At 39.8% G+C, this 9,962-nt stretch overlaps 2 protein-coding genes across 2 annotated transcripts; both read right to left on the bottom strand.

Moving 5' to 3' along the window:
- Nucleotides 1-1,358: 1,358 nt before the first annotated feature.
- On the bottom strand, nt 1,359-3,791 carry LOC107091309 (akirin-2-like). Its single transcript, XM_015385152.1, has 6 exons — nt 3,617-3,791; nt 3,210-3,383; nt 2,947-3,087; nt 1,849-1,998; nt 1,484-1,555; nt 1,359-1,377 (listed from the first exon to the last, which is right to left on the bottom strand). Exons 2-6 carry the CDS (start codon nt 3,379-3,381, stop codon nt 1,367-1,369), a joined length of 546 nt encoding a protein of 181 aa, XP_015240638.1. The 5' UTR covers nt 3,382-3,383; nt 3,617-3,791; the 3' UTR covers nt 1,359-1,366.
- Nucleotides 3,792-6,982: 3,191 nt separating this feature from the next.
- On the bottom strand, nt 6,983-9,569 carry LOC107091318 (cannabinoid receptor type 1B-like). Its single transcript, XM_015385163.1, has 2 exons — nt 9,401-9,569; nt 6,983-8,821 (listed from the first exon to the last, which is right to left on the bottom strand). Exon 2 carries the CDS (start codon nt 8,754-8,756, stop codon nt 7,308-7,310), a length of 1,449 nt encoding a protein of 482 aa, XP_015240649.1. The 5' UTR covers nt 8,757-8,821; nt 9,401-9,569; the 3' UTR covers nt 6,983-7,307.
- Between the last annotated feature and the right edge of the window lie 393 nt (nt 9,570-9,962).

The raw sequence follows: 9,962 nt of genomic DNA, 5'->3' as shown, positions 1-9,962 counted from the left end.
TTTTTTGACAATGAAGTCCTCACATTAGTTTGTTATTTGACCAACAACTGGGCAGCCAGGAACCTGGAGAAAGGGAGGAAGTTCTCCTGGACAGAAATGCAGAGAGGGGAAAATCGCCTGTAAATAGTTTTAATTGTTAGTCTGTTTCTTATTTGTAAAAATAATTGAGAATGAAAAAAATATTGTAAATATGTTCTATAGTGTTGAAATTGTCAATTTGTGATGCAAAATCTGTACTTCATGTTCAAATGCAGTGTTTTATTTGCATAAAATCTCCAAAATCTAATTTCGATTTTTGTTTTTTCTTGATATCAAACAGTTTTAATAGTGGTTTAGTATCAAGAATAATGTAAAATAATGCATTTATTGAAAGCTCTAAATGATTCTGGAAAAATGTGCTGAAGCACTTGGCCACAGGACTTTTTCTTCCTACTTTTTACTTTAAACAAGTAAAAAAATGCCAGGCGGACTTTTGAGTGACAGGCCTAAAAGGGTTTTAACTAGTGTTTGTGTTGGAACTCAAGCAGGCCTTTACTCCTTTTCTTACATTTAAAATATGATTTATTGTCTAGAGTATTAGATGTTTCTCCCCTGGTTTGACCTTGAGTTCTTAGAGTTGGTAAGCTGTCTGCTCCTGGGAAGGCTGGTCACTGTTCTGTATTATCTCCATTTGTGGGGAACGGCTCAGAGGGTCACTGAAGTCTTCAGTCTGACCTGGAATGCTGTGTTTGAAGACGTTACCCATGGCCTGGTTCTTGTTTGATGTCAAAGTAAACTGGTCTGATATTTTTGACCCCGCCCCACCAAGAAAGAACTAAAAGCAACAGATTAAAAAAGTTCCACAAGTAAAGATTTAGCTCTCCATTTATTTTTTCTCCATTCGAGTACATTGGTTGCAAAAATGATACCAGTTGGACAAAATAAATAGAAACTGGTTGGAAGAAGAAAAAAAAGCATTTACCTACTTGATTTAAAAAGCAATAAATGAGGGAAATGGTGCCGAACCACTCCATTCACTTTTTAGATTGAGCAGTAAACCTTGTAAAACTCTGCAGCGCCTCATCTGTAACAGAAACAAAGCCTGGAATGCTGGGAGTCGATAGAAAAAGGGAGATAACTGCATCGCTGCGTAGAGCTGGGGGGGAACAGAGGCCACTTGTAGAGATAGGGTCCATTAATTTACACCAGGAAGCACCAAGCTGCTGCCACTCGAGTGCCAACAACCGCTTCGCGTAAAGACTGATATATGGCACAGCCAGAAAAGTTTCATTTTAACTAGCTAAATTAAATCTCTTAGGATGAGAACTCTTCTGCCAGAGATCACATGACGGCTTGCAGCCGGAGGAGGTCTTCTTCTGTGCCACACTCAGGAAACATCTGGAGAAAAGCAGAGGTGAAATATAGAACTCAGATCGGTTGGTTTGAACTTCCTGACGCCGTGCCAGCGAAGCAGGAATGTGAAAATAAAAGGGAAAGAACTCACAGCTTGCAGGCTGCTCGCCGAATCGCCGCATCAACTGATCATGTGTGAACTTCACAAAGGTGTCATATTGTTCTGGAAAAGAAACGGCAGAGAGTCAATCAGTCCTGCTCTATGGTTATTTATGAACGCCCCAAAAAGGCCTAATTGGTTGCAGTATGTTGTTAGACAAAATACTGCAGCAATCATTCTCAAAATATCGCCACAAGCTGTTTTTAAACATCTCTGATCTTTTACAGATTAAATAAGTGATTTACTATGCTGATAAGTTAAAAAAAAAAGATTTGCACCAAGGATGTTATAAACTGAAATGATTTGTATAATGCATGTAGATGCAGCATAGATTGAATCATTGGAAAAGTAGCTACCTGCCAGTTTTGAGGTCATGGTCTCCTCGTACTCCTCCCGCACTTTGTCTTCTCGTTCTTTGAGCAGGCGTTCACAGATCATTCCAACTTGTCTGAGGGTGAACAACGGTTGTTCTTTTCTGCTTGGGGAGACGCCACCGGAGGACGGCCCTGTTAGAAGAAACATGGAGCGTTCACAGGAAGTACAAATGCACAACACCTAAAGGCTGAGGGGCATATATTTAAACATCCATGCTTTCTAGATAAAAGGTAATATGGATACAATTCTGTCAGGTTTTAATTTCTTTTCTTTTTGTCATTACTTATCTACTAATATCAACAATCAAACTGATATTAACAAGTAATAATATCTACAAAAACGTATTATTGAATACGTTTGTATTAAAATAGTTATTTATCTACGATTTCACTGAAGACTCCTAGATGACTTGCATTTTCTCTTTACCACATATAACAAAATCTAGTTCTGAAAAGAGCACGAATTCTGTACTTGCCTTTAATGTAAGGATATTGATGTGCATAATGAAATGTTTTTGTTGTCAAGTAATTATGAATATATGAAAAATATTCCAATTGAGTGTATTACTGCTGCCACCATCTGTATTAGAGGGGAAATAAAATGGTAGGGGTGGCCAATGATCAGTAAAGGGTGGCCTTGCCCCCATCTAGCTCCACCCCTGTACTAGTATTATTTATATTCAACAGCAAATTAATAAAATTATGTTATTTAACCGTGGCTCTAAGGTAATTAGAAAATGCTTAAAAATGTGTAGAGCTTAAAAACAAGATATTTAGTTGTATGAATTGATATGAGAATAAATAAAATCCGTCTACATTTTTTTTTAGCAGCTAAAGTACAATACTGTAACCATAACAGACTGCTTTGATTTGTGTCTCACTTTTTTTTCTGATAATGGGAAAAAATTAAGTATATTGTATCATTTTTTTGTGATCAACAATGATCCTCGTGCTCTAGACATTGATTAATGGTTTAATAACATTTTAAAATGGTGTGAAAATTATAATAGAATTATTTTTTCTTTTTATCAACACATGGAAAACTGTAATAAAAGAGGCCTTTATTGGTCCTTCACCAACCTGCCATGCTGGAGACATTCATAGCTAACTGGGAAGGGGAGTCTGGAGAATAACAGCACTCTAGTTGTTGGTGGCCTCCATCTAGATGTTTCCTCCTCTGAATACGTTTGTACTCCTGCTTGATGTTGTTCAGGATTTGTTCTGGTGAAACCACAGATAAAGGGGAGAGTTCATCAGTCACGTTACTGAGCCCAACATCAGAAACCTGAGAAACTGTTCATCCAGGACAGGAGGCCAGTTTAACCAACAGTAGCCAAGTTTACCTGCGCTGAGTCTAGACGACGACTCTCCAAACGGCGAGGGCTCCATGCTGAGGTACCTCCTCGGTGAGGAAGCCGACGGGGCCACCGGGATGCATCTCCGTCTTTTAGGGGACGCGGGGCTCATCAATGGATCGAAATCCATGGTTCTCTTCAGGGTGGCTCCACACGCCATGACTTGAAAGTTGTCAAAGGGAGAGGGAGGTTTAGAAACGCAGGGAAATAATAAAATTGATATGCGAGCTTCGATTTACCAGAAGAAAAGCACTGAACACACTGTGATGTAAAGGATTTAACCAGCGGTCCGCTAGCTTCGCCTCAAAGCCAATAAGCAAAAAGAAAACAAAGCTAACACTAGCTAAGACTACCGCTGACCCCACACTGCATCTATATGGAGGTTATTTTTTTACCTTTACAGCTGAAATAGGTCCAGGGAAGTTTTTCTTCGTAGTTTTGTTACGGGAGTTGTTTTTCAGAAGTTAAAAATCCCGACCAGCCAGCAGCGGCCAACTGTTGGTGTGGAGAGCGAACGCTGCTGCGAGCTAACGCTACCTAGCAGCTTGTTTTCTGATACGAGGCTGTTGGCGGCTCCGCCTCCTGACGTCACATCTTCTTCTTGAATTTTTTTTATGGCGGTTGGCAAAAACGTTAGGTGAGCATTACCGCCACCAACTGGTAAGGAGTGTGGACTCGTCACATCTTACAATCCTGAAAGGAGATGACGAAAACTGGAAGAGTTTAGGAAATAAATGTATTTGAATAAATATTGTTGTGACATTTTAAAGACTGCAATAAAATAGTGAACCTTTTACGAATTATATTATCTTTTTATAATAAGTTCAATTTTGATTTTTCTGGGATGCTTAGTACAAAAATGTCTGTTACTTTTATTCTGGTCCATATTTTTCTTTTAAATCCTCCAGAAAAACTCAGGATACTGGTTCTATATATGGTTAGGACCATGCAGGTCAAATATTTAAATGGTTTAATTATCTTTATTCTGGTAATGTCACTTTTAGCGACGAACTTTTGCCTCAGTTTGTGGCTGTTTTAAGTACAAAACCGTTTGGGATTTTGCTTGGTTGTTCAGAATGCCCGGATTACTTTAATAATGCCCTTAATCATTTATTCTGGGGTGTCTTATCTTCTTCTAATTGCTCTTTTATTTTCTGTTGTATTTAGGACCAGGGGCGGAGCTAGATGGGGGGGCCAGGGGGGGCCATGGCAACCTATAGTAATTAATTGGCCACCCCTACCATTTATTTCCCTCTATAAAGATGGTGGCAGCAGTAAGAATCTCAAGTGGAATATTCAAAATATTCAAAATCTTTATATATTAACAATTACTTGACCAAAAAACACTGTGGTTAATGTGGTTATGCACATCAAAATACTAACAATAAAGATGACAAATACAGAATTCATCCTCTTTTCAGAGCTAGATTTTGTCTTATGGGGTAAAAAAAGTCATCTAGCAGTTTTCAGTGAAATCATAGATAACTAAATTAATAAAAACATAATAAATGATCAATTTCTGCAGATATTAGTACTTGTAAATATCAATTTTATGCAGAATGATTATTGATAAAGTTAGGTAAGTAATGACAATGGAAAAGATGTTCGCCGCAGAACTCAAACCTGAAAGATTTCGATCTTCTATACCTTTTATGTAGAAAGGACAGACGTTTAAAGAGCCTTTTAAAAGGCTGTAGGAAAGGATAGTTTGTCTTTATGTAGAAAAATATGAATTTTTTGCTCGTTAATTTTCCTGTTGGAACAGTGTAGATTGACCGTTAGGTTCTGGCGCCTCTGTTGGTTTATAAAATGGAACCTAATTAGATTCATAATTAAATAAAAGCAGTTGAAGGTCTGAAGCTTTCTTTAACTTTTAGCCCAATATTTAGTCTCTTTTGTGTTTTCTTTCAAGCTTGTCCTGAGTTTAGCTGAGTTTAGTCTAATTTCTCTTTTATTTTCTGTTGTATTTAGGACCAGGGGCGGAGCTAGATGGGGGACAGGGGGGCCATGGCCACCCTTAGCCAATCACTGGCCACCCCTACCCTCTAATACAGATGTTTGCAGCAGTATTACTCACAAGCAGAATGTTCTAACTTATTTAACATTTACATTTTTCATATGTTAACAGTTTATTGACAACAAAAACACTGCGGTTAATTATGCACACCAATATACTAACATTAAAGATGATAAATACAGAAATTCTGCTCTTTTTGAAAGAAGATATTGCCTTATGGGGTAAAGAGAAAATGATGTCTCTGCAAGTCATTTACGAGCCTTCAGAGATAAATAACTATTTTAATAATAATTAATCCATTTAATGTGATATTAGTACATGTAGATATGAATTTTATTCATAATAGGAAATTATAGTTAGTCTTTATGTAGAAAATATGGATGTTGTGGTTGCTACTTTTCCTTTTGGAACCGTGTAGATTCTGCTTTTTGCCACCCTGTTTTCTGAACAAGCTTAGTGACAGCACACCTGCCAGTCCTTAAGTACTTATATTTTTGGTATGGGGTCAATTTCAAAGCGCCCTGGAAAACGAAACCATAGCATCTTCATAAAACCTTTCCACAAAGAAGCAAAGGATGCAACTAATTTGACTTGTAACATCTTTTTCTGGCACAGATTTTCCTTCCACTTTTCATAAAAATCCTTTCATACAGCACCCTGTGAATAACCAATATTTGTTAATGAACTTATATAGTTTTCTTACAATGCTAAGAGTTTAATCCCATTCTCTAAGACAATATTAGGCAAACATCTTTCCCTGTGATTCTGTAGGCCAAAATATGACATCTCATTAATTGTTATTAATAATCAAAGAAAAACAGAACTGTAAGCTAAAAGGCAGAAACATAAACTATTATAAGAATATAATTTGTTATGCAATATAATCATATAGTAGAATAATATTGTCAAAAAGGCCTATTGTTTCTAAAATCAATTATGTAGATGCTATTTTTTTATGCTGAAATTCATGCATATACCTGCAGACCGCTCTATGCTTTTTATCGAAATCTAATTCCTTAATATGTTCAGAAGGGGGCAGTGTTATCAATTGAAAAGAAGCAATGTTTTCTAAATCATCTGGCAACTTCTCACTGCTCTTAGAGCTGGGTCAGACAGAAATATTTCAGCATTTCACTTTTTTTTTTTTACTTTATTGTCCCTGAGAGCAACATTTTATGGTTTCAAAATCCAGATTAGAAATGAAGTTCATTCAGCTGGATTTAGAAAGCAAGATGCGGTACCTGGATTAGGAAAGCAGCTGGAGCCTCTAACTTCCTCTCTTCATCCAGAGACATTCATGTTAAGTTCCCATTAGGTGGAAATGTCTCTGTTTGCAGCTGTACTGTCTTTCTATAATGAATGGTTGAATGTTATGTTCCAGTGTTTCCTCTCCACTTTCATTGAGGGATCTCTGCAGTCAACTATGCAATGTCATGCACTCGATGATGCTACAGTTTGGGAAACCGTGGGGAACACCCACCTATATGGTAACAAACCGAAACCTTCAAAAAGGCAAAGCAGGAAAAAAAAGCTTTTAATTGACATGAGGCTAGGAAATTCATTTTACTTCAAAAAGACACCGAACAATTCAACAAAACGTGAACAAAAATAGATCTAAATCACACTTTACAGAATTCCTACTTGTTGGCAAATACTGTTACGGGAAACAAGGCGATGCAGAAATGTTGTAAAACTTGTTCATTTTAAAAACATTAGAAGACGACTCATAAATAAATAAATAAATAAATAAATAAATAACATTTTCACATTAGCTCATAATAAAATAAATAAAAAATACAACACAGAGGAGGATACTGAGCTAATCTCTACATTTTAAGCTGGAGCGAAGGCAACAAAGCACCAATAGATCCTCCTATAAGATAAAAGAAACATAAAAATGTGTCTTTCTTGATTAATGATGAGAATCCACTTTTTAAAGAAAAGGACATAAAGTTCTATGATCTATTTTGTATCAGTGGTTTTTGGCACACATTTGCAGTAACAAAGCTAGCAGACCAGAGACTATACAACACTATTAGCTTCACAGTTATAAAGAAGCAGGCTTGGCTTCAGACGGGCTCTGCTGTAGAAGACTCTGTACCTCCAGAAACTCGAACCTGAGCTGCTTTCTTCTGCATTTTTTCACAGCTGCCACCACCTTTCCCCGCCCTGCTTGCTGCAGCAGCTGCTGCTGCAGCGGCTCTCACGCTCCTGCTGTTCCAGTCGCTCTCTCCGCTGCTGTCCAGAGTTTGGGACCCGCCGCGCCACATGTTGCAGATGTTGTGGAAGGCCCTGCGCAGGTCCTTGCTCCTCATGGCGTAGATCACCGGGTTCACGGTGGAGTTGAGCAGACACAGCATGCTGCAGAAGGCGAACACGGTCTTGATGAAGTCGTTCACCTTCCCGAAGAGGTCGTACACCATGATGGCTAGGAGCGGGCCCCAGCAGATGATGAGGGCCACCAGGATCATGACCAGGGTTTTCGCCAGGCGGAGGTCCATCCTGGCCTGCTCAGGCCTCACGGTCTGAACCTTGGCGCCGTCCGCAGTGTAGACGATCACGCTCCTCTGGGAGGTCCGGCTCAGCATGCGGACGGCGTGGTGGTGGGACTTCCAGAGGATGAACATGTAGGCGTAGATGATGAACAACAGCAGGACGCTTGTTATTCCAATCCAGAAGGTGAGGTACCTCTGATCAATCAGAGGGAAAATATCAGAGCAGACCGTGCCGAGGCGTTTGCAGTTCCAGCCCAACAGCGGCAGCAGCGAGATGACAATAGAGATGGTCCACATCATGCTGAAGGCAATCACCGCCTTCGTCTTTGTGACGATGCGCTTGTACGCCATAGGCCTGTGGATGGAGATGTAGCGGTCGATGGCGGTGAGGAACAGACTGCCCACGGAGGCGGTGAAGGAGGCAATGACTCCAGCCAGCTTGAACAGGAAAACATTTGGGCTGTCCTTTCTGTGGAGGACATGGAAGTCCAAGAAGCTGTAGACAAAAATGATGCTTCCTATGAGATCGGCCACAGCCAGGCTGCCGATGAAGTGGTAAGAAGGACGGGATCGAAGAGTCTGGGAGTGAAGGATCACACAGAGGACCACAAAGTTCTCCAGCACAGTGAAAGTACCCAGAGTGAGCGCTAAGATGGCAACTGCAAGCTGCTGACTAGGGGTAAGGATCATGAAGCACTCTAGGTTGTCCACAAGGTTCTCTGCACACTGTGAAGCATCTACACTCTCCACAGCAGTGGAGTTACCCAACACCAAGTCTGAGATGTTGGTGGGAAATACAGGAAAGAGGGCAGTGTAAACGACATCCTTGTTTCCAAGGACGAGGTCGGGGAAGGAGCTGGAGACGGAGGCAGGGTGAGGTTTCTGAAAGCCCAACCTGTTCTTCGCCAGGCCGGAGTCGATGGAGGGGTCGTCGTAGCTGGCGTCGTTGGAGCCCAGATACTGCACACCTGTGGTGAGCGTGCTCATCGCTGTGCCTGCCATCCTGTGCGCAGCCAACTTCATGGCTGCAGAAATGCTCAGTGAAGAGGCGTGTTGTGTAACAGCATCAGACGCAGGTGAAAGAACATCTACAAAAACAAGAAAATGTTTGGTTTCCATTACCAATTAAAATAATTCACCTTTAACGATTTTTACACTTGGAAGTTGTTTTATTTTCCCATTGAAAAATAAAAATTATAAATGAAGGGAATGATAGATTTTTTTCTGGGAGGTTTTAAGGGAATCTGTGCATCAGCAGCAACTCTCAGCTGGATCCCAAACAATAGTGGGAAACTGAACAGTTGACAAACCTGTGCAACCCTCAGGGTGGGAGGGGGGGTATAAAGGGAATCAGCGGCATTTGCCTTAATTAAAGCAGGTCATTAAGCATTATAATGGGGTGTTTTTTCTGTAATCACTGGATTAATTAGGCATCATGGGGCCAATTCCGGGATTAACCATATCTGATCCATGAAGCATTAACATTTGGTACTTATGACATTAATTATTTACACTCAGATTTACATGATTCTTTTGAAATAAGACGTCTAAGAAGACCAAACGAATAAGCAACAATTAAATACATGATTTAAATATATATATATAGAATATTGAAAAGTATAAATCGTGACAATATTTGCAGGTTGTGGAGTTTGGAAAACACAAACCTTCGTCGTTTCGCTCCGAATATCCCGCAGTAATCCATGCAAAGGAAAATAAAACTCCTGGAAAAAAACAAACTCCTAAAAGTAAGATGTTTATAGCAGGAGTTTGTGTTTCGGAGATAATCTCAGGTAAATAATCCCGTTTGGAGCTTTCAGTCAGACAGCAGAGGCAGACTGGCTGTGCGCTGCTTTGGATGAGGGGCGCTTATAAAGCTGCGCTTTGTGCGCCTGCTGTGGTCACGTGACCTGAGGTGTTGGTGCGCGTCACTATCTGGAAAGTCTATCTATGAACAACAATATTAACAGATGATCTGCTCCTCATTTTAAAGCAGCGCCTTTACTGATGCTTTTTATTTGAAATAACCTCAGAGAAATGAACCCGAGTAAAAAAGTCAGTAAACTCAATCAGCTAAATTATTTGAAGTATGAATCTACTGTGAAATGTTTACTTTCAACTTAGTAGAAGAAATTTATTTTGAGCAATTCACCTTCCTGAACGCTCAAATAATTCTAATCAACTGAAATAAAGTAAAACATAAACAAACCTTGGGGGACAGGGGCGGAG

The sequence above is a fragment of the Cyprinodon variegatus genome, unplaced genomic scaffold (genome assembly GCF_000732505.1).
Source record: "Cyprinodon variegatus isolate N-32 unplaced genomic scaffold, C_variegatus-1.0 Scaffold332, whole genome shotgun sequence".
NCBI classification, from domain to species: domain Eukaryota; kingdom Metazoa; phylum Chordata; class Actinopteri; order Cyprinodontiformes; family Cyprinodontidae; genus Cyprinodon; species Cyprinodon variegatus.
This window is presented reverse-complemented; position numbering and strand designations above follow the sequence as displayed.